At 39.9% G+C, this 25,386-nt stretch overlaps 1 protein-coding gene across 3 annotated transcripts in view; it reads left to right on the top strand.

The window, feature by feature from the left end:
• Positions 1 to 25,386, top strand: part of LOC126106398 (G patch domain-containing protein 2) — a 173,830-nt gene that overhangs the window by 138,030 nt on the left and 10,414 nt on the right. For all 3 annotated transcript variants that reach the window (XM_049912665.1, XM_049912663.1, XM_049912664.1), the window contains exons 9-10: positions 4,937 to 5,064; positions 10,545 to 10,658. In XM_049912665.1, the coding sequence (XP_049768622.1) occupies positions 4,937 to 5,064; positions 10,545 to 10,658 (242 nt within the window). The remainder of the gene's footprint in view (positions 1 to 4,936; positions 5,065 to 10,544; positions 10,659 to 25,386) is intronic.

The raw sequence follows: 25,386 nt of genomic DNA, 5'->3' as shown, positions 1-25,386 counted from the left end.
TGCATCTACATTAATATACTAATCAAAACTGTGTATGAAACCATTATATAAGGCAAAGTAAATGATATGAAGCAAAATGGATTGCATTAAGTAATACAAAACACTATATGCTACAAACAAATGTACTTTGTAAATATTTTATGTTCTGTAATACAGATGCTGCTTGTGATGGACAAGTACATTCAGTGCTAGACCAGCAATAAATGAATGAAAATAACTGTTGGGCAGCTTTCCACTTAAGAGCTGCAGTGTGCCACATATACAAACAACCTAGCATGCACTGGACTGTGGTCTATTTGGCTCATAAGGTTGTGCAGTCAGTTGATCTTATTGTGGATGTATGGACTTCCAAAATCCTGTGTGAGTGAAAATGGTCTGAGGAAAGCAACCTCTTGCGATATAAACCACCTATGTGAGCAGCAGATGAGAATATACTATACAAACTGTTGAACACCATAGCTCAGCTTTAAGACTTGTGTTTTCCTCAGTGCTTCACTGTAGGCTGGTGTGTGCCTGTTCAGTTTTTTATAAATTTAGCTCTCAGTCTCCCTTTCGTGCTTACATTTAGTACGCATCTCCAGTACCACATCTCCTCCTGTTTTTGTGACAGTCAGGTCACTATACCTGCACCGGCGAAACATTGCACTTGACAGTTTGCTTTTTGCCTGGTTAGGTTGGCTATACTGTAATAGCGATGTTGCAACAGCAGCCTCTATACACACAGCAGACGATACAGTTTTCCGTCCCATCTCGTAAATGCAAGCGATTGAGCAATTACAGTGTATATAAAAACTCGTTTTTAGTTGTACTACAATGACAGGAAGTAAACAACCATATAATAATGCATGTAAAAGCATAACAACGCACACCCTTTCGATAACGGAGCAAAGAAATACAAAAAACAAGCATCTGACAACTGGTACTTTAAAATCAATAATGTACGTAGTTTACAAAATAAATAATAACCGAGATTGATAATAAATAACCAATATTAATAATTTTTCACTCACCAATTTACAGCGATAATGACGCAATTCCATCCAGCTCGCCATCGTCACTGTTGTCCGATTCATCGCCAAAACCATTTTCGTCGTCGTCATCAGCAAGACAAATCATTAATTGTTCATGGCCACTGATAATGCCTTCTATTGTCTGTGCTGCTTGTATAAGCTTCTCAACATGCTCTACTTTTTTTCTCCATGAGGCTGCATCCACAGTCAAAAGAGCTTCACGCAACAGCTTTTCCACCTCTGTTATTGTAAAGGACTTGTTGTTGTTCCTTACATACATTTTTACATCACTCCATATTAACTCAATAGGGTTGAAATGGCAGTGATATGGTGGCAGCCTTATTACAGTATGACCTTGCTCCTTGGCAATTTCATCTAATACATATGTAGGTGTTGTAGGCTTATTTTGTTTAACAAGAGAATATAATAGAACCTATGTCATACTCATATCCGCTGCATTATTTCGAGCCTGTAACCACTGCACCATAACTTCTTTCCGATCATTTGTGGTTGGAGCTTTGTTCTATATCACCGAATGATGTGGAGCATTGTCCATTACAATTGTTGTAGGGACAGAAAATTGTTTTAAAAGGTTCCTGAACCATTCAACAAATCGTGTGTGATCCATATCTTCATGGTAATCACCAGTCTTTTTTTTATCTAAAAACTAAAAGTGCGTCAGGAACAAAACCACTAGAGGAGCCTGCATAGACCACAATTAATCTAGCTCCTCTTCCCGTTGGCTGATGGCCGCTATTGTTGGGTGTGTTATCCATCCAGCATTTACTGACAGCTTCCTCGGCATTAACCCATGTTTCGTCTAGCCAAATTATGGAATGAATGTCTCTGCCCACAATTTTGTGCAAGAAAATGCTACGAGCGGTAACAATATGTGCCCTCTCTAACAGTACTTTGTGTCCGTCTAGCGTTTTGTAACGGAAACCCATATTTTTTAGCACAATTTTTAGTGATGTTTTACCACACCTGAAGAGTTCACTTTCTGTTAAAGACACTAATAACTTAGCTACAGTCGGATACTCTTTTCTGCTGTAGTAACCATAAACATGCCTGCGAATTGCATCAGTCTAGAAAGAATCTAAATCTGTGATAGGACTAGACTGCTTTTTCTTCTTTCCCTGGGTTGTTAAAAATGTATTATTTGATCCAGACAGCTCGGAATATTTACGGCTCACTTCAGTATCTTCCAAGTTTTGTAGTAATACTCCCTTACTTACTATGGTTCTTGCACTAATTCCGAGAGTTTTCGACGTACGTTCCACCACTTTATCGGCAGGAATTGATGGCTGTCCATGAATGCTTACATAGTTTTTCTCCTGCTCGTAAAACTCGAGAGTTCTGCGTAGTAACTCCAGTGCCTGGCTGTTCAGCGGCACCCCTCGACGCAAAGGATTGTCACTAGGTGAACGAAGTCTTTTCGGTAGCATTTTCCAAGTATGTAAACTCACAACGCAACAAAAGTCACAACGATATAGCACACATTACAACAAAAACACGCGGTAAACAACATACAATTCACGTTGTATACACATTCACTAAACAAAGCCGGCAATGTGGGAACTTTGACATCACAGCACTTGAGTAACAGCAGTGATCACTGCGCTGTGATTGGCTGGCGCCCCACGCTGAACGCCTAGCGCCTATCGTTCTTCACTTGTTACTCTGTTACGCTGCCAACTTCATACGCAAACGTCAAGTGTAATGTTTCAGCGGCCCGGGTATAGGCTGTATGTGAGGTTAGAAATTGTACGAGAAATTTTTCTCTGGTAGTAGAGGACTTTGTGCTGTCATAAAGCCCCAGAGTCTTTTTCCAGCTATTTTGTGTTAGATACCAAGGTGTAATTGCAGACTCTCATAAGATCTGGACAATTTAAGGGAATTGTTGTATATTTTGATGAGGGATACAATCTAATTTTATCATTGGTTCATATTCATCACTAATGTTGAGGTTTTGTTTTTGTGAGGTCAAGTTGTTCATCAGAATGCTTATTTATTCCTTTGAGCTACTCCAACATTTTGTTTAGTTCATGTTTCTCATTTGTAAACAGCATTTTTAATCAGTTTTCTCCAAATTTTGTAAATTTCTAGGCATCTTAGAGATGTGTGTTTTATTTTTATGTATCATCACCACCAACCACCAACACCACCACCACCACCACCTGCTTCATGAGATAGACCACCTCTGTCTGAAAACTTCTGTGATTTTTATGTATTAAAACACATTACCTTTGTACATTGTCTCAAACATTAAGTTTTCTGTGGTATAGGTGTCCATAGCAAAAATTGCCAAGCACTTTGTAAGGGACCATCCCAGCATTCACCTTAAGTGGTTTAAGAAAATCACAGAAAACCTAACTGTGGACAACTGGACATGGAAGTTAACTGCCATCCTCCCAAATACAACACCATTATCTGCATTCCAATGTACCACTTTGAACACAAAGTGGGAATTGACGAATTCCCTCTGTGCTTTCATATGATGGAAGTCCCAAGCAGCTGGAAAAAGTAGTTTTCTCATGTATGCAAGAATGATAAAAGAACAGATCCACAGAATTACAGACCAATGTCCTTAATGTCAGTTTCTTGCAGAATTTCTAAGTTCCTTCTTCTATCTTCATTTAAATATGGATTTAGAAAATAATGATCTCATACAATGCTCAGCTTGTTCTTTACTGCTACAAAATCATGTGAACTGTGAATGAAGACAGCAGTGAGGTTTCATATTGAGAATAGAATAAAAAATTTGGTTGCATTATTTTCCAGTACACCGTCATACATGAACAGACTGAGAGAATGGACAGTGATCTACAACTGTTTTCTGATGCTAAAGTGTAACTAGAAGTGTCATTGTGAGTAGCTGTTGGAGGATGCAGGATGACTTTGGTAGAGTTTCTATTTTGTGTGATGAATGGCAGCTGGATCTAAATGTAGAAAAATATAAGTTAATGCAGATGAGTATGAAATAAAATCCTGTAATGTTTGACAAAGTTACAGCAATTAAATATCTAGATGTAACATTGCAAAATGGCACAAACTGGAATGAGCAAATAGTGTGGTTTGTAGAGAAGGTGAATGGTTGACTTTGGTTTATTGAATGTTTTCTAGGAAAGTGCATCTCATCTAAAAGTTGGCTCCTTACAGAATGTTTGTGCTATCCATTCTTGAGTGCTGCTAGAATGTCTGGGATACCCACCAGGTAGGATTAAATGAAGATATTTAAGCAATTGAAAGGCATGCTGCTAAGTTTCTTACCGGTAGCTTTGATCAACACAGAGGCTTCCTAAGGATGAAGTGAAATGCAGCCAATCAGTAGCAGAAATAAAAGGTTTATTCAGACCCCTTGCCCTAAGTTTCAAAAGTCCTGTTTAGAAGTGTGAATTGTTACACTGGATACATAATATTGTGGAGGTATGTTAAAGCTGTAGCACCAGTGAAAAAAAAAATTAACTTCCTTAATAGTAAAAATCATACAAATCGTGTTGATCATCATTAGACAGTACTTCACAATTGTGACTAGTGAATTGACGTTTGTTTAAGATTTCATCACAAAAGTGTTATGGATATGCTCTGTGAACTCAAATGAGAATTCCTGGAAGGACTGAGATGTTCTTTTTGTGAAAAACTTTTGAGAAAGTTTAGGGAATGAGCTTGTACAGCAGATTTCAGAATGGTCCTACTGCCACCAACATACATCTTGTTTAAGGGTCACAAATATGAAATAAGAGAAATTGGACCATGTATGGAAGCATATGTGCAGTTGTTATTCTCGTGCTACATTTGCAAGTGTAACAGAAAAGGGAACAATTAGCAGTGGTACAATTTTATTTTGCTTGTTTAATAAGAAAAGGCAATGTAAATCATATACTTTTCTCGCGTAATCTTGTTCTTATGGTCCTGTTTTTTTCCAGAATGGCTGCCGAGAAATTAGAGGAGGTCGAAGACGGGTACGAAATGAACGCCCGGGTTTTAGTATCTCGACATCGGCCAATGAGAAGCTCTCCCGATTTCTACAGGACCCTGCACAAATGGAGCTTAAGTGAGTTCAGAATTGTGTATTTTGGGAAATGCTTTTTTAAATAGCTTGAGAATAGGGCCAAGTCATATTGTTCGAAATATGTAAATGATTTAGTGTATAAGTAGTAGATAACATTAGCTCATGTCTTACAGAAATCAGATTCCCACTTAAATGCAAATAAACACAATACACCTTACCTGACCACGATATTATTGCACTTGGCCTCCCATGGCCTTTATTGGAAACATGCTGTATGGTACAGTAAACAAATACAATGGTGATTTAGGGAAACATATCACACAGTAAATGCTTGCAGGACACTTGTGCGTATACTATCAAATGGTTCAGCAGTGTGCCCTCTTGAAATATGAAGAAAACTCGTGATAAGCTGACCAAAGCACCCTCCTTCCCAGGTGCAATAATATTATGGTCAACTAATACAGTTTCAGACACAAAAATCATGCAGAATTCAAATTTATTGTTAGAAAGTGGTTAAATAACCAGTGAAATTGAACATTTTAAATCTGTAGTATGTAAGAGTTGAAAAGCTCTCTTCAAGTATTACATTCAGGAATGTATTACAATTATACTTCTTTAACGATTGTACAGAAAGATGTGCACTGTTCTTTAGGTTTCATTTGCACTGGACTTCTGAGCTGAAAAATTTAAATGATGAACACTAAATTTCCAGATTCTACCTCACAGGTTTACTTGTGGCACATGCTGTTTATTCAGTACTGGTGTTCCTCAGGTAAGCTACCAACTTCCTGCGAGCTGTGTGTTGACTTGTTCCATAGGTAACTTCATCTCACACTGTCCCAGATAACCTGATGAATTATAATTAAAAATTATAGAATAGTAGGTGAGGTAGAGGATAGCATAGACAAATAAATAAGAGAGCTTACAAGTGGGAAAATTTTAAAGTACTGACAAACATTCCGTGGTGACACCTATACATAGATAGGTAACAACAGAGGAAAACTTGGGAAATATTTTTTGTGTGCAGGTGCTATAAGGGGTAGCCAGTGTATGAACAATGGTCCATTGTGTGATAACTAGATAAAGTAACAGAAGCAAGAGAGTAAGGGGATGTCAACTGATGATCTTTACATGGGTACAAGTTTTCCTAGTTCTGCAAATAGAAAATAAATAAAATTTATTTGTGTCATAAGGCAGCAGAGGACAATGATCTTTCTTAGCCATCTACAAATAGTCCTACTCGCTAACCCATCCCGAAGCATCGCCTTGCACAGATAACTGCACACTCATACTGCAGTTATGTTGTATTACACGAATGATAATTGTGACTTGGTATGACACTGAATTGTATCCAGCTTATCTATGTAGTTCAGTATTTACACTAAATCAAATTAATAGCAATAAAAATTTTTGTATAAAGAACTAATTATTGTATTATGAATATAATAGAGGGAAACATTCCACGTGGAAAAAAATATATCTAAAAAGAAAGATGATGAGACTTACTAAACAAAAGCGCTGGCAGGTCGATAGGCACACAAACAAACACACACATACACACAAAATTCTAGCTTTCGCAACCAACGGTCGCCTCGTCAGGAAAGAGGGAAGGAGATGGAAAGGATTTGGGTTTTAAGGGAGAGGGTAAGCAGTCATTCCAATCCCGGGAGCGGAAAGACTTACCTTAGGGGGAAAAAAGGACAGGTACACTCTCACACACACGCATATCCATCCGCATATAGACAGACACAAGCAGACATTTTCTGCTGGCAGGTCTGCTTGTGTCTGTGTATATGCAGATATATGTGTGTGTGTGTGTGTGTGTGTGTGTGTGTGTGTGTGTGTGTGTGTGTGTGCGTGTGTGTACACCTGTCCTTTTTTCCCCCTAAGGTAAGTCTTTCCGCTCCCGGGATTGGAATGACTCCTTACCCTCTCCCTTAAAACCCAAATCCTTTCGTCTTTCCATCTCCTTCCCTCTTTCCTGACGAGGCAACCGTTGGTTGCGAAAGCTAGAATTTTGTGTGTATGTGTGTGTTTGTTTGTGTGTCTATCGACCTGCCAGCACTTTTGTTTGGTAAGTCTCATCATCTTTCTTTTTAGATATAATTATTGTATTAACATTTTATTCACCCAGAATAAAGTAATTCGAATGAGTATATGTCAAAATATCATCTAGAGTCACAAAACAGTATTCTGTATTGTGCCATTTTGCATCGTACTCCTTTTCTTAAAAGATGTATACATTACTTTATGTGGTTCCTTGCATCTAGTGTTAACAAATATGGCTTTATATAGAGTACCTAGAAAGAATATTATAATAATAAATAGTTTATTGGTGAAGATGGAGGCACATTTCACCAGTGTGACAACATAAAGTAGCTTGAGAAACACAGAAAAAACACATAATATGACATAGTGACATAGTAAAATCACAACACGTGACTGAAGGATCCTATTTATATTTTCTATGCTTCTAGTGCTGTTTTCCATCCACGTAAATAATCTGCAAGCCACCATACAGTGCACAGTGGAGGGAACATCATACCAGTATCGTCGATTTTGTTTTTTATTGCATTTACCCACTGATCGAGTGAGAAAAATGACTGTCTTCAAGCCTCTGTATGCATGTGCCATAATCTCCCTTTCCTTACTTCCACGATCACAACACATGATACACGACACCAGTGTTGTAACGATCATGGAGTCATCTTCAAATGCAGTTTCCCTAAATTTACCCAACATGGTATTGCGAGAATTAAGTCTGTTTGGTTCTGAGCGTTGACATTTCACTTCTCAGAGCATTTCTGTTGCATTTTCGTGTGGGCTATACCAACTTAAGGTCCTAGCAGTGTGTCACTGCAGTCATTAAATTTGTCATTGTGCCTCTTCAATAAGGACTCCGAATATCATAACAGAATTCTAGCGTCTTGTAAGCTATTTGCTTTACAGATGAACTGCACCTCCATTTGCCTTCCCTAACATGGGTTTCACACATTGTATTTTGTATTGACCCTAAATATAAATAATCTATAACATGCTTAAAACGTTCACCACTAATTGTATAATCAGTACTGCACAAATCTCTCTCCCTCTCTGTGACATACCTCTTTTTTTTCACATTTAGGGAGAGCTACCATTCACTACACCACATGTCTGGTGATACAACCTGTACACACATACATCCTCAGCAAACAGTTGTACAGTATCGCTGATCCTAGCTGATAAATTGCTTGTGTATATTGAGAGCATTACAGATTTATTATGCCTTCTGTTGCAAAGCCGATGTACTTTTACTTCTGTGGAACATTCACTGCCCAGTAAAAAAATACAGGTTTCTATTTATCAAACATTTTTCAAGTGAAGTCGTGTCTGCAAAGATACTCTGTACAATTGTATTTTGATCAGTAGTTGATAGTGTGGTGCAGTGTCCAATGCCTTTCAGAAATCTAGAAAGATGTAGCCTATCTGTTCAGCTGTGCTAGTGTTTTCTGCTGGCACACTGGTAAGAAATGCCTCCATCCATCACACTAACCTACTATACCTGTAATATTCTTGGTGTTTACGTAACATTGTTTGCATTAACATCAGCATGTAAGAGCACTTGAAACTTAGTTTAATGATGGCATGTCTTTGTACACTAATTTTTCTGTTTTACTCAATAGAAAGGGAAGATGAGATGGGTGATAATGATCCTACGTGAAGAATTTGAGAGAGCACTTTGAGAGCCCCTGGAGTAGACGACATTCAGTCGGAACTACCGATATCCTTGGGAGAGTCAGCCATAACAGATCTGTTCCACCTGGTGTACAAGATAAATGCAAGGAAAAATACCCTCAGACTTCAAGAAGAATATTATGATTCCACTTCCAAAGAAAGCCGATGTTGACAAATGTAAATATTCCTGAACTGCCAGTATAAGTAGTCATTGCTGGAAAATACTGACACAAATTATTTACAGAAGAATGGAAGAATCTGGTAGAAGCAAACCAGGGAAGATCAATTTGGCATCTGGAGAAATGCTGGAACACACAAGGGACTACTGATCCTACAGCTTATCTTTGGAGATATGTTAAGGGGACACAAATCTGTGTTTATCACATTTTTTGATTTGGCGAAAGCTTTTGACAGTGTTGACTAGAATACATTCTTTTAGTTTTTGAAGGTAGTGGGGATAAAATACAAAGAGGAAAAGGCTATTTTCAACGTTTATAGAAATCAGACAGCAGTTACAAGAGTTTGAGGGGTGCGAGAGGGAAGCTGTGATTTAAAACAGTGTGTTCAATCGGAACATTGAACAAGTTGTGAAGGAATGCAAGGAGAAATTTCGAAAGGTAATTAAAGTTTAGAGAGAAAAACTGTTGAATTAAAACAGGTGATGCTGTTGGAATTAGATTAGGAAAAGAGGGACAAAAGAGAGGATATTAAATGTAGAGTGACAGTGGCAAGAAATGTGTTTCTGAAGACGACATCAAATATATATTTAAGTATTAGGAAATCTTTTCAGAAGGCATTTGTCTTAAGTTTAGCCTTGGACGGAAGAGAAACACACATGATTGTCAGTTTGGACAAGAAGGGACTAGAAGCTTTTGAAGTGTGATACTACATAAGAGTGCTGAAGATTAGGTGTGTAATTCATGTAACTAATGACGAGAACTGAGAAGAACGGAAATTTGTGGCAAACTTGAATAAAAGAAGAAATCAGTTGATAGGATACACTCGGAGACATCAAGGGATCACCAGTGTGGTATTGGGGGGAAGTGTATTGGATGAAAACTGTAGAGGAAGACCACAAGATTAATACCATAAGCAGGTACAAAAGGACGTAGATTGCAGTAGTTACTCAAGAGATGAAGAGACTTGCACAAGTTAGAGCAGTGTGGAGAGATGAATTAAACCAGTCTTAGGAAATTCAGACAGCAACAACAATCAGCTATGCAGCTTTGTGAAGTTTTATGTGGGTAGCAACCTCATATATTTTAAACCGTAAAATATTTATCTTAAAAAATTAAAGAAACAAGGAAAGATTCACTTCTGCTCTGTATTAGTGTTCGCGTGGGAAAAAGGCACCATTTTACGGCTCGGAATAATAAAATGATTATTGCGAGTTAAATTGCTGATGCTGCTGTTCTCATACGAACATCGTTAAATTCCTACCTGTATTTGAGGCAAGTTTCAGTGGCCACCACTTTCTATAGAACTTTTAACATTTTTTACTATTAAGAACTGGTAAAGGATTTTTGTATTGACTTGGTGTGGCAGACAGGGCTGTTAAAAGATGTATCTGCAAGGTACAAAATTTCACAGTGCAAAATTTCAACCGAGTTATTTTCTAACGGGAGCCAGAATTTATACATGCATCTATTCATTTCAATTACCACAGTCAAAGACATAGTCATCCTTATGAACAATATTATATATCATAGTAATATTAATTTTCACATCTCCGTCTTTTTCCGCTAGCTAGTTTCCAGTCTTTTTGGACACGAGATTTGCTGTTTGATGGTATGTGTTCACTGTTTCAGGCTCCATCCCATGAAACAGCAGGAGCGTGACCAGCTGTGCCAACTGGCGACGCTGTATTCGCTCAAGATGTCGACTGACCCTACACTCACATGCCCTGTGCTCACCAAAACAAGGTAATGTTAATTGCTAGTGGAATCATCACAGTGACACAATTCCTCCAACTCCTAGCTGAAAAGAAATGGGTCAGAGAAAATCTCTGTCCATCACCCTTCCCAAGTCCCTCACAGTTGAACATCTTTTCTAGAAAACAGTGTTCTGCATAGAGCTGAGTCAGCTAAGTACATGAGGTACAGAAGTCGTCCTGGTATGTCTTCTTCAGTTCCTGTGGTTTTGTTTGCTGCTAATGTTTGAGATTGAAATGTGTCATTGTGCAAAACGTAAAGTTATGAACCTATGTACTGATGAGTTAAAACCGAACAAAAATGGTTTTGAAATATGGAGGTATGTCTGTTCTGTGACCTGTTGAGGTCATTTATATGTAAATCTCTTAATTTGTGTAGAATCGATGTTTGAAAGTTTAACAGGTCTGAAGGCTGCAGTAGCATAAATCACTGAAGAGACAGTCCTGTATGAGGGGCAGTTATGACCAGCAGATTCACAGCAGTTATTTTTTGAAACAAACACTTTGATAGAACAGTATATTTTAACATGTGCAGCATCTAAAGGGTCATATATTTCCAGTTTGTGTTATCACTCCAATAAGGAAAGAATAGAAAAAACCGACCAACTAATCGTCTCAGAAATATGATACTGTACATACTGAATGTTTTAATATACATTGTCTCAGGCAAATGTTTAACTTTTTCTCAAGTTTCTTCTGAATCTGTAAGTCAAAATTCTTAGCTAAGCTGTTGGGAATCGGGCTTACGTAGTTTTTTAGATCCATTGACTGTCAAATATCAACTCTACACAGATGAATGGCTTTGAGGGGTGTTAGAACGCACACACGTCTCTTTCAGCCTATCGAGCTGGAGTATTTTCCTCCTGAGGAGAAAGAAGAGTATGTGAGCAAAAGTCTGCAGGCTGTCATCACTGTTGGAAAAATCTGCTAGATTGTTAGGCTGCATCATGTACCTCTTCAATCTGTTGTTATGTGGTCGACATTTTGACCCCTTTTACTGGGATATTCTTTAGGATCTTCTGTTGTCCCGTTTTAGCTTAGTGCTGTCTAACACCAGTATTGCATTCACTTCTAAAAGGGAATTTTCCCATGATAGTTATGATGAATAAGGTTCATTGTGTGAAATTTTTCTGGCTGCTGCTGTTAGGCTAGTAGCATTGTGTAGGTACCGATAACAGGTAATGGGAGAGATGTGACGGGATGTTTACTGAAGTATTATTGTCGTGCCGTGGAAGAGGGGCTTCCCTATAGTCGTTTGTATTCTTCACGCACTGTGGCAGGATATTTTCCGTCTCGATGGTGGAGGGCCTCGTAGCTGAAATATGTTGGCTATTTTGGCTATGGGCTTGGCAGCACTGGGAACTGGAAAGTGCCACCAGTCCTCTGTAAGCTCTGGGCAAGCTTCAGTGACCACTGTACGGTGTAGTGGTGAACCATTGTGTGTCACAGGGAATGGGGATCTTGGCGTGACAGCCTCGATCATAAGGATGGTGTAAACCTCTATAAAATGAAAGCCTCAGTTTCAGTGTGTGATGAGATGCATGGCTGTTTAGGTGGAACAGTCATTGGTGGAGAACCTTCTGTACCTCAGTTGTATAATGCTTAGCTAGGCATGCAGGGCTCTATTGAGGTGGACTTGTATTTCCCTAGATGCTCGTGGAACTGAGATGGAACCCTTCAAATCTCCTCCTCCTCCTCCCCCCAGTGAGATGGATTTACCATCTGGGAGTACTCGCACCCAGTCATCAAAACAAATGAGGGAGGCTAGTCCCCCTGATAATCAAACTGTACTTAGTAACAGGGTTCAAGGAGTCATAAGTCACAATGTGTCCGTGGTGAAGAAGAGCATGGAGGAGATGTTTGAGAAAATGTTCCCTTTCTATATACGTAAATGTTTAGAAGGGCTTGCTGGAACTTTAAAGTCTATTAAACAGTTACGTAATAGTTCCATTTTTTGTCGAGACTAAATGGTCAGAGCAGGTGGAACTTGTTAAGAAGTCACACAAATTAGGTGACTATGATATTGTTGTTGAGATGCACACCTCTCTCAGCTCGAGCAACAGTGGGTCACATGCAGTCATTTCATGGCCATAGATATATTAGAGCCTGAACAAGAATTGGCGTCATAGGGTACAATGGATGTAACCTACAATTCTCCAAATCTACCTGAACGCATTGTGGCAGGGTTCCTCTGACTTAAAGTTAGGTCTTATGTACCTAACCCTATGCAGTGCTACCAATGTCGGCGTTATGGCCATACAGTGATGAGTTGTGGCGAAGTGACCTATGGGAAATGTGGACAGGCAGTCTATGAAACTGAAAGTGACTGCCCATCTCCAGCAGTCTACATTAACTGCTCTGGGAGTCACCTAGTCTGGCGCTGACGCTACTCTGTTTTTGCTGAAGAATGCAAAACCTAGGAAATAAGTGACCAAGCGGAGCCCCTACACAGAAGCCAAAAAGTAATACAAGGTGACGAAATCCCGTCTTTGCCACTACTTATGCTTACATAACGCAGAAACCTGCTCCCAAAGTTGACACTTCAACACAAATGACATCCAGTGTACCACTATCCACCACCGTTACCTGTACTTGCACTTGTATGTGCCGAAGCAAGGTAGTAAAGATATAGGGATCCAAGCAGCTGTGACAGAGGAGGCCAGTATTATTCTAACAGTGAGCACCGAGAAGGCACTCCAAAAGCTGAGTGCCTCTCAGTGTCCACATTACTCAAAGCAGAGTGCCTGGATACCCCGTTTCCCCCCTCACTTGTGAAGGGAAAAGGAGGAGGGACATGGCGTCAGCTTACGGGCGCCTTCAGGTGTCATTCTGGCTCACCTTATTGATAATGAATACATTGTGGATTTTGATGCCTCGTCACCAGCCCCAGGCAGTCCCTTCACTCCCAATCACTCTACAAGTGCCTCACCACACCAGCACAAGTATACTGGTAAATCAAAACCACACCCCTGAAATGGCTCCCATACTCCAGTGGAATATGAATGGATGCAGGTCTCATCTGTACAGCACGGGACAGACCTTTTGGCCTCGGTCTGCAGGAGACTCATTTTAATTGTACTGATGTGCCTGTAGTTGGAGGCTATACCTCTGCAGAAAACGCAAACTTGCTGGTGGAAGAGCGAAGGAGGGTAACGGTATTTATCAAGGACACTTTCCACTTCTCACCTGCGCTGCTATAATGGTACAAGCAGTTGTGTTTTGCATAATGGCCAATGTTGCTCTCATGAGCCCTTGACAGTGAGGTCCTTGTACATCTAGATAAACTACACTGTCCCTTTCTACTTTTAAGGGACTTCAGTGCACATAGTGTTCTATGTGGTTCTAACATCAGGGTCAGATACTTGAGGATCTGACATGTAGTATGGATATGATAATGATGAACATGGGTCAAGCTAAACATTTTAGCACTACTACAGGTTCGTCTGTGGCCATAGACCTCTCTTTCTGCATGCTTGCCCTTGCAGACTTTGCTCAGTGGGGAATGGACAATTACCTTCATGAAACTTCCTGGCAGATTAAAACTGTGTGCTGGACCGAGGCTCAGATTTGGGACTGTTGCCTTTCACGGGCAAGTGCTCTACCAGGCTGTGGCAAAGCCATGTCTCTGCAGTATCTTTTCTTCCAGGAATGCTAGTTCTGCAAGATTTGCAGGAGATCTGTGAAGTTTGGAATGTAGGAGATGAGGTACTGGCGGAGGTAGAGCTGTGAGGATGGGGTGAGAGTCGTGCTTGGGTAGCTCAGATGGTAGAGCACTTGCCTGCGAAAGGCAACAGTCCCGAGTTCGAGTCGTGGTCTGGCACGCAGTTTTAATCTGCTAAGAAATTTTATATCAGCGCACACTCTACTGCAGAGTGAAAATTTCATTCTGGAATTACCGTCATGGTAATGACTACTATCCTATCTGGATCAGTTTGCCCGACGGAATAGATCCTGAAAGGAAGCTGCTAAGATGGTTGCCCAGAGAGGCTAACTGGATGCATTACAGGCAGTTCGCTGTTTTCGAGCTGTCCGATAGTGTCCAGGATGAGTCGGTCACATTACAGCCGTGATTCACCATGCCGCTGATGCATCCATCCCACAGTCAATGGGAATACATATGAGAAGAATAATTTGGGAAAGCAAGCAGAGGTCTTGGCAACAGTAGGTCCAAATCCACAAGTAAAGTATACGAAGCCATCAGGAGGATCTCAGGGCATATCTTACAACCTCGAGTAGCAGCTGTATGAGAGCAGGGGTCTTTCCTAAGACTGCTGAGAGACATTGCTCAGACAATGGCTGAATCGTGTAAGTCCGTTACAACTGATTCTAGCTAGGATCCAGATTTGTCACTCTCGGGAGACATAGGAGAAAGATGATTTTGTTTTCCATTTCACCAACAGGGAGGAATACAACCAGCCTTTCTCTCTGTGGGCATTGGATTCTGAATTGTCGGTAGCTTGTGATACTAGACCTTGACACAACCTAGATAATGTACAGTGTAGTGCAACAGTTGGACCGCAGTCGAAGGCTTCATCTCTTCAACGAAATTTGGATGATCGGAGACTTTCCCAACTCGTGGAAAGAATCTTATTTTAATCCCAAAATTAAAACCTGGGAAGGTCAGACAAATCCCAATAGTTATTGTTAACATTAGCCTGTCATGTTGTATAAAAAAGACACTGGATCATACGTTCAGCTGATGCCCAATGTGGGTTCTCAAAACCAGGTCCTTATTAAGTCACTCCTAGTTTAGGTTCAAGAGGTATAACTCCATACTCCTGACCCTGCCCAAAGCAGCAATTCAAGCTCTCCTCCATAATCCATGCGTTATCAATGTCTTCTTCAATTTGGAAAAGACCTATGATACTACATGGAAGCATAATATTTCATTGCAGCACTGTCAGTGGGGATTCTGTGGACATCAACTCGTGTTCATGTGGTCCTACATCTCTGACAGGTATTTTGGATACAAGGTTGGAATTGTCATGTCTTGACTGTTTTAACCAGAATAGTGTTCCTCAAGGCATTGTTTTAAGTATCACAGCACTTGCCATTGCAATAAACAGTATTATGTCCTCAGTGTGGTGCCCCGTACTGTGTTCCTTGTTCGTGGATGACTTCTCCATCTTGTGTGCGTTCACCAACCTTGCAATAGCTCCTTGGCAATTGCAATTGATGATCAGATGGTTGGAGAAACGGTCTTACACCACAGATTTTAAATTCTCCTCAGAGAAAACGGTTTGTGTTGATTTTAATTGCTCCCACTCTTTTTAATTCACTCATTTTGAAAGTGGAGGATTCAGTCCTCAGTTTTGAGAAAAATGTGAAATATCTGGGCCTCACTTTTGATGAGAAGCTTCACATGACTACCACAGCTGAAAGAACTGAAACTGAGATCTCTCAAAGCCTTAAACGACCTTCAATGCATCAGTCATAGGTCTTGGGGAGGCAACGGGATGTGTCTGCTCCAACTTTATAAGGCCTTTGTGTGATCCCAGCTTGAATACAGATGTCAGGTTTATGGATCAGCAAGGCCTTCATACCTCAAAACACTGGATACAATTCACCGGGAGGGTATTAGGCTGTCAGCAGGAGCCTATTGCTAGAGTCCTGTTGCTAGCATGTGTGCAGAGGCCCGTGAGCCTTCGCTGTCTATTTGACGTTTTCTTCTCATGGTACTCAAAGCATATAGGGCTTTATCTGTTCCTACTTGCTAACAGTCATCACTAGAACAGTTGGTTCGTGAGGTTGTTTGGGATCCATGTGAGAGAGAGCCTTGAATTATTACAGGTTGGGGGGATTAACGTCCAAAGCCAGGGGTGAAGTCGGGCATTCCCTGGCTACTAATGACAGTCAGATTACTTTTGGAACTAACTGCTTACAGGAAGTATTATACCCCAAACTATATTTTCAAAATTAAATATAATGATATTTTACATTGCCACCCACATTTCATTACTGTTTACATTGGTGGGTCTAAGCAGAGAGGTTTTATCGATTGCTCTGTCTTGTTCCCCAACACTGTCCCCAGGGTAGGGCTCCCAGAGCAGTTTTCAGTGTATTGCACAGAACTGTTTGCTATCCTGAGGGCAGTGGAGCAGATGAGATGGCATCATGGCAAGAAATTCCTCATCAGCTCAGACTCTCAAAGTACCCTCCTTGCTGTTGGTCATATGCGTCCAGCAGATCGGATGGTGCAAGATGCTCTCCTTCTCTTGCACAGGCAGTACAAGGAAATAATTCTCTGCTGGATTCTAGGACACACACATGGATGCAGGGAAATGAATATTCTGATGCAGCTGCTGAGGAGACATGTTCCCTTCCACCTTCCACTTGCTGTTCAGTCCCCCTAGAGGCTGTCACTTCATTTGTGCCCAAGAAGACAATGTGTTGGTGGGAGGCTCTGTGGCTGGAACTGAGGAATAATAAATTATGCTCTGCAAAATCTGCAGTGCGACTGTGGCTTACCTCCTTCCACTCACAATGAGCTGAAGAAGTCGCCCTTATTTCCTGTTGACACAGGGCTTCCTCTTACACGACACGGAGCACTCAGTGTGCCACAGATGTGTGACACAGCTGTCAGTAAGACATATTTTAATTGAATGTGTTTTATACGATGCTAATGGCCTTGCCGCAGTGGTAACACCGGTTACCGTCAGATCACCGAAGTTAAGGGCTGTCGGGCAGGGCTAGCACTTGCATGGGTGACCATCCGGCCTGCCGAGCACTGTTGGCAAGTGGGCTGCACTCAGCCCTTGTGAGGCAAACTGAGGAGTGACTTGATTGAGAAGTAGCGGCTTCAGTCTCGTAAACTGACATCCAGCTGGGAGAGCGGTGTGCTGACCACATGTCTCTCCGTATCCGCATCCAGTGATGTCTGTGGGCTGAGGATGACACAGCAGCCGGTCGGTACTGTTGGGCCTCCATGGCCTGTTCTGGCAGAGTTTACTTTAGTTTAGTTTAGTGTTTTATATGATGACCTGACAGATGATCTGGGTCTCCCATAGGATTAACTGATAAGGTGAGTGTGGTTCGAATTTTAAGATTTTGTGTGATGTCCACTCTTCTTCCCAAAATAGTGGGTGTGAGATTTGCATGTGTCACAGAGTGGCTTGGTCATCCATAATTTCCAAGTAGTCACGCAGCCATCTGTACCCTTTTAAAATGTGTTTGTCCTGGTATCTTATTCCTGGTTTTATCTGGCTATTAAGCTGTGTTCCATAGGAATTTCATTAGGGCTTTTCTGTTGCTCATCTTGTCATGGTTGCCTTTCAGTTGTTGTGGGAGGCTGTAACATGGTTTCCAGATTTATTTTTTTGTCTTATAGATTTTCACCATGCAGTTCTGTGTACGAGGGCTGTCCAGAAAGTAACATACATTTTGGTCAGCCGCAATGGTGGACGGGGCTACAGCCACCATCTCGGTGCCGTAATGGTCTTACACTCGGTACACATCCGATCTGTGTCTCTGCTACTTCTTTTTCTGTGACGTGTTGAAATGTGCTGTGCAGTAGAAAATCCTGCCATTTCTGAGGTGCATTCTGTGATTAGGTTTTTGTTGGCAAAAAACTGCAAGCCAGTTATCAACCACTGGCAAAGTTAAGGCGGACAATACAAAACAAGCATCTGGCAAAACTTAGCGCAAATTTTCATGACAACACCCATCCAGACTCGACTGATTGTACAGGAGAGCTCCTACAGCGTTTTGGATGGGAGGTGTTGGATGATCAACCATACAGCCCAGATTTGCTGCCAAGCAACTAACACCTCTTCCCAGAAATGAAGGCACGGCTTGCTACATGACGCTTTGATACTGATGCTGAACTGCAAGACGGTATAAAGCAGTAATTGCAGTCACAGGTGGTAGATTTCAGCAGAGACGATATTGAAAAACTTGCACCATGGTATGATTAAAACTTCTTGAATTTGAATGGCGATTTTGTAGAACAGCTGAAGAGTGCACCTTTAAGGAGAGTTGGAACATCCTATTCAGACAATGTTAATCTTAGTGACTTGGCTTCCCTGCATTTCAGGAACCGCTGTAGCCATTGACATGAAACTTTTACGGGACATTAAACTGTATGTTCCGAGTCTACTGAAGTTCAAGAATTGCATTTCAGCCATTGCTTTCGGAAATACAGTGTTTTCATTACACAGTTAAAATTTTGTGTACTTTTGTGTATGTTGTCCTAAATAATTTTATTTATACATTACAGTATGTTCTTCTTTTAGTTCAGTAGACCCAGGATATGTATGTTATTACTCCCTGAAAACTTGAATACTCTACTGGAAGTGGTATCTGAGATTTAGGGAAAAATGCAACAGAAAATGTAAGTTTTCAGGAACAGTTTCTAAAGTTTCAAAAGACTGTAACTCATTTAATATATGCTTAATTTTTTATTTTTAGTCACTCAGAAGCACCCTGCACCAAACTGTATATCATCCTCTTTTTCCAAGATTTTTCTTCTTTCTGGTCTCCTTTCTTAGTGACCAACTGTGCTGCATACTCTGCTTTATCAATGTGAACCTTGTCCATCCATGAAAGTTCTCTGATGCAGTTTGCTCCGCGATTAATTCCCATATGTTGTAGCACTTTCATCCTACCAATGTTGCCATCATTAAAAGCGATAGCAGCATCACTGACCCCCCACTTTAGTGTCTTCATTCCAACAAAAACATTTTTTGGTAAGAGAGTCCATATAAGATTATTGAAGGACTCATTGGGATTTTGAGTCTGACCATGCAGACAGACACTTTTTCAGTAATTCAGGATTTGCAAGGTATCTATAAATAGGTTTTATGATATCCATGACTGCTGCTGGGATGAACTGTTAGTGGCTGTATGAACTGTTTGAGTACTGGGCATTGTGGTAATTGCATCATGAATCAGGTCCAGGAGGGCAAAGGTGGTGTACTGGTTTTTCATCAGTTGACAGTCTGTGGCAGAAGGTAGTGCATACTACCTGCTTCATTTTCAACAAATCCTCAGTAATATTTCTAATGGCCATCCCATAATATTGCTGTAGTTCGCCAATCATTTTGTCTGTCAGCCTCCCTCTTATGGTTTTACCATCAGAAAGTTTCTTGTCTCTCAAATTTTGTTTAAACTTCCTCAACCTGGTGCCCATACTCTTCTGCTCATGACCTTTAAGACACAGCAATCCACAAAAAATTATGGATTTTATTAGATCTTGAAGTAATGCACGTAACAATTTTAACATTTTCAACCGGTGTAGATTATATTTAGAAAAATAAAATAAAATACTTCCCATGTGAGTTTATAAGTGATATATTGCAAATTTTAAGATCAGATAAAAAACGGAAATTTTAGATTTTTGTTTTTCTAGATCCCCTTAAAGTGTAAATGATAAAATTGCATTTTTCCATATTATTAATTTTTTTATTAAAAAACTTCTGGATAGCCCTCATATCATAGTGCAAGGGCGCTGATAACCTGGCCGTTCACTGTGCCCACACACAGATCGTCATCAGCTAGCACTCGTACACTCTTGGAACCTCTATTGTAGTCGCAGTCCTTATGATGTTCCAGTATTGCAGATTTTGTAGCATGCATTAAACACATTTGTATTCGTCCTCTTCTTTCATAAATTCATTTACTGTCCTTTCAGTTTGGTTGTGTACACTTTGTCGCAATCGCACGTCACTTTGTTAGACGCTGCAGTGTCGAGATGATTGGGTGGGTCCATTTTGTTTCAGAGAAAGTCCTTTACTTCATTTTGACTGATACATGTGGAATTCATACAATTCTGCAGCCTACTGACCTAGAAGATTTCACCTTCGATGTAAGTGAATCACAATATGCTGAAATCTGTGGACTGAAATACATATGGTTTACATATTGTTTAAAATACCAGAGGGAAGAATCTGACTACTGATAACTTGCTAACTTAGATGCTTTCTATTGTAAGTATAAAATCAGAGTGTATATGCCCCAGGACAACTCCGATAACTTTTCAGAATTCTGGGAATTTTTATTACTTTAGTTTTCAGTTTAATTTATGTAATTTTGACTTGTAAGAACTGATAGCCTAACAAAGAATTTTACTTTAGCCTGCTACTGCAGCAATAAAACAGAACTGAGAGAATCGCACCAAAATAAAATTTTAGTTGGAAAGCAAATGTGCCATTTACAACCAGCAAAATGCACCAGAGGCTTTAGGGCAAAGACAGTGCAATACTTCATAACAATCAACTGCTTTTGATGAGTGTGACACCACAACTATTTACATTTCTAAAGGGCACCAGATTGCAGCGATCCGTCCTGTGGGTGACCAATAGCTTCATAGATGCACATGTTTAGGCAAATCTCAGCAAAGGTTGCCAACTACTGGTCACGTGAAAATCCCATGCAGTCTGATGAATCACATGCAATTTGTGCACACTCTATCACTGCTTGGCTGGTTAGCAGCAACATGTGGCAATATGGTTGAGACTTGTTTCTTTCTTTATAAGTAAGGTTGAGCAGTTTTGTTTTGCTTTGCCCACATTGAGTAAGAAATTTATGTTAGAATTTAAAGTTATCCAGGGATGACAAAGAACTAATACAAATACACCCTCCAGTGTTGCAGCCATTAGCATTTTGAAGCTAGTGCTATAGAGTTAGAATTGATGGGAAGTTCATAATCGCGATTCAGTGGGCTCCCTTTTACAATTTTGAGTGGTTTATGATATTATTATACTATTATTAAAGGTTTTAACTTCTAAACAGAATCACATACGTATCCACTTTAATGTTAAAAGGACATTTTAATTTAAATGTTCTGGGTAAAATACAATTCTACAATTATACTCAAATTCCTCATTGTTTCATGTAATCTAACTCTCCTTCATACAGTTTATAACATTCAGGACTAATAAATGTGAAACGAATTGTATTGGCACATTGAAAGATGTAGACAACTCATTTGGCGTTAGTGGAAAATGTAATGTATTTTGTAAGGTAACCTACAGTTTGCAAAAAAGTGTTTCTAAAAAAGTTTAATAATTTATAATTCTCATTTATTTTAAATTTATGTTTTGTGAGTATTCTTGGCAATAAAGAAACTAGCTGCAACTGCTGCTTAACATAGCAGTTCATTTTCCATAGCAGAATGTCTCGATACAGTGAGTTCATAATACTGATTGAAATCGCTTGGCAAGTCACTTATGTGTAGGGTGAGTGAACAATTACAGGCAATATCACATTCGATGGATCGTTGTAATCCATTGCTTGTTTGTGGGGCCCTTAACAGATTGGGGAAAATATTGTGAATGCTTGTTTGAGAAGCATTACTTTCACAGTAAATTTCCTTTTATGCAAGATGAATTATGTTAAGTGCACGAATTTCTTAAATTATGGATCATTTGACTCTCATTTGGAACTTAACACTTTGAGGACCAGCCACATAGAAAAATTTCAGACCTAAAAGACCAGCCATTTATGCCTTTATGTAAAATTTTACTGCCGCATTATTTCACATATCTTAAAGAGTAACACACACTAAAAAAGACTAATATTATATATGAAAGCTTAGCTTTTCTTGTATCTATATCTGCTGTCATTGGTAGACTATATCACCTGACATAAGCTATGACTGACTGACAAAAGCGCCTCACAATCTCGATTTCAGTGCTTCGGAAGCTACCGTGCTGTATTTGGTGGAGTTCATATTTGTACTTTCGTAGTATAAAAGTATGCAGTGTATGTGTGCTGCGAAGTTCTACGCTGCTGTATGAAACCTTTACCATTCAGAGAACTGCTAAGTTTTTCACCTCTGAGGGAAAGTATTTTTGTCACTTAACATGGAAAAAAGTGTATTTTTAACCAGGAAAAACCTTTTTTCCCCACATATACACCCTGAAAATATAGGTATGAAAAGTTGTCTGCAGAAATCAGGCTGAGGGCAACAAAGGGAAGTCTGTATGTTGGACAAGGACTACAACAAAGGAGAAATTTAGAAAGGGAAATTAAATTCAAGGGGAATAAATAAAAGCTTTGTAGTAGCCAATGCCATTGTAATTGTCAGGCATAGCAAAGGACTTGGGACAGCAGTTGAATGGAATGGATAGGAGCTTTTGAAATGTGATGCTACAGAAGAATGCTAAAGGTAGACAGGTATAACGAGTAACTATTGAGGAGATAATGAATGGAATTTTGTAGAAGAAAGATTTATGGCAGATCTCAACCAAAAGTCGAGGGATCTGTTGATAGGACACATCCTGAGATATCGAGGAATCTACAGTTTGGTATTGGACAGACTTAGGCATGAATGCAATAGTGAGGTTCAAATGTACCGTATTTACTCGAATCTAAGCCGCACTCGAATCTAAGCCACACCTGAAAAATGAGACTCGAAATAAAGGAAAAAAAAATTCCCAAATCTAAGCCGCACCTGAAATTTGAGACTCGAAATTCAAGGGGAGAGAAAAGTTTTAGGCCGCACCTCCAAATCGAAACAAAGTTAGTCCATTGTAATATGAGACACAATTTAGGTCGAATGAATGACGGTACAGCTACAGTAGTTTGGTTCGAGTCGAAAGCTTAGCAGTTAAGCTTTACCAGGTAGCCATTGCTATGCGTCAGGCGCTCCGTCCGTATTTATACAGATACCCTTCCATTTTCATGTGCTTCGTCTGGTTTGAATCAATTGCTTATTTTGCTTTGATCTGATAAGTGCCGTTTTCTATGTTATAGGTGTTTACGTCAGTCACTCGAAGTTGAAAATGCATTACTATACTGTGTCATGCATTGTTTGTCGCATTCTGATAGTGCGTGTTTACGGCCTGTCGCTGCTCGCGGCAATGGCTTGCTTTTGTGCGCGCTACCGCCGCCTACAATTTAAAAAAAGAGAGAAATCGTCTCATTAGCGAAACAACGGCAAGAGACTGCTATTTGTTGTTACTTACACTGCTGCTTTCTTTGATAATGATCAACAAGAACCAAATAATAGACTGCGTATGATAGAACATGTTCTGAACGAGAGTTTGGCGAAAATATTTCTCCGTTTGAAAATCTTTGCGGCCGCTTCTTTAGTACATCAAATTCTGCACAGAAATTAGTCATCTTAGATTTAAAAATCTAGTCAGTTGCCGTGCTTCATTTCTGACTGTATCACTATTAGGCATAAGAGTAATACGAATATAAACATGACACGATACGTATATTCTTCCGCGTTTGCTGTTGTCTCACTCTAGTTTCGTAGTTTATTTGGCAGACAGGATTTAAATGAGATAGAAGCAAACACGAAAGAATACATGGCAAAATGTTTATATTCGTATTATTCTTATGGTGAAGAGAATACTACATGTGATTCACATTTCATCAGGTTCCTATTAGCAACCATCTCTTCTCACAGGTAGGAAAAAATTCAGAACGTAGAGTTGGCCATATTGACAAAAATCCCAGTATTACCAGTCGGATTTTCGTAGTACATTGAAATTCGAAGATGAACAATACGGAATTTGTATTTACTTCGTTGGATTATGTATGAAAAAGCTGTGGTCAAAACTCGGGCGGAGAAAAAAAGCTCGTCTTCAAATTTTTTTTTTTAAATTTTATTTACCGACGCAGAGGTTTTGGCGCCAGTATTTGTCTTTGTGCCTACAAAGGATGCCTGTGTAGCGCTACATATATTCGACGGCAGAAGTTAGTTGTGGGGGCACCTATCAACATTTTTCAGAACTTCCACTTGCTTTGCACTCGATTCTAAGCCGCAGGCGGTTTTTTGGATTACAAAAACCGGAAAAAAAGTGCGACTTAGATTCGAGTAAATACGGTACGTATGTTGCATAGTTGAAAGGAGAGCTGCATCAAACTTGTCTTTGGGCTGAAGGCCCCAACAACAACAACAACAACAACAACAACAGGCTCAGTTAAAGTGTACAATTAGGCTGCAATTACCCCATTTAAGTTTTAAGTACTGCAGGTTATTCAGTGCAGAGAAACTGAACTCTCTCTTGAATGTACACGAGCACCATAAGTCGCGTTTGTGCCAGCAGATTTTGTAACAATGAAACTGCTCTCCCTGCAATCTGTGTGGTGAGACTGCGGCTGTTAACCTACCACCTAATTGGCCACGTGCGTACCCATGTCATCCCTCCTTACAGACAGGAAGTGGTCAGCCATGCCTCGTGCCCCACTTGACATTGTGTGGCTAGTGCAGTAGCTTACCGGAGCACCCTGGAACTAGTCGGAGGTGTGCAGTTCTTGCATGTTGTTGCTCCACAATTTGGTGCTGTGCAAGACTTTCCTGTAAACCATGAATTAACTTGTACTGTTTGAGATTGTTTAGTGAACTGGTACAAATCCAACCACAACATTGTTCTTCGTTTGGTTATTTGAAAGTTTTTGTAGCACTAGTTCTGCAGTGCTGCTGTAATAATTACTATGTCAAGTAGGATGAAACTAAAGTGTAACTTTCAGTAAGCCACAAATTATTTTGCATTTTTGTGATAAAACTTTGTAGCATTCTTTTTTATGCTAATCCTTAGTTCTTTTCCCTATGACTTACCTGTCCAGTCTGAGGTCCTTATTTTCAGGATTTAGTAAATTTTGTTGTTAGAGTCTGTGGCCGGATTCCCTTCCTGATGTCACAGTTGTAAAAGAACCTACAGGAGGAGAGTTGCATGTGCATCTGCTCGTGAGTTGTGTAAACTCTGTCCTGTGTTATCATATTTTAGCTGCAGCGTACCGTATTCTCGGAGATGAAATCTGGGACAGAC

This window comes from Schistocerca cancellata, chromosome 10, assembly GCF_023864275.1.
Source record: "Schistocerca cancellata isolate TAMUIC-IGC-003103 chromosome 10, iqSchCanc2.1, whole genome shotgun sequence".
Taxonomy (NCBI): Eukaryota; Metazoa; Arthropoda; class Insecta; order Orthoptera; family Acrididae; genus Schistocerca; species Schistocerca cancellata.
The sequence above is the reverse complement of the archived record's forward strand: the minus strand, read 5'-3'. Positions and strand labels throughout refer to the sequence as shown.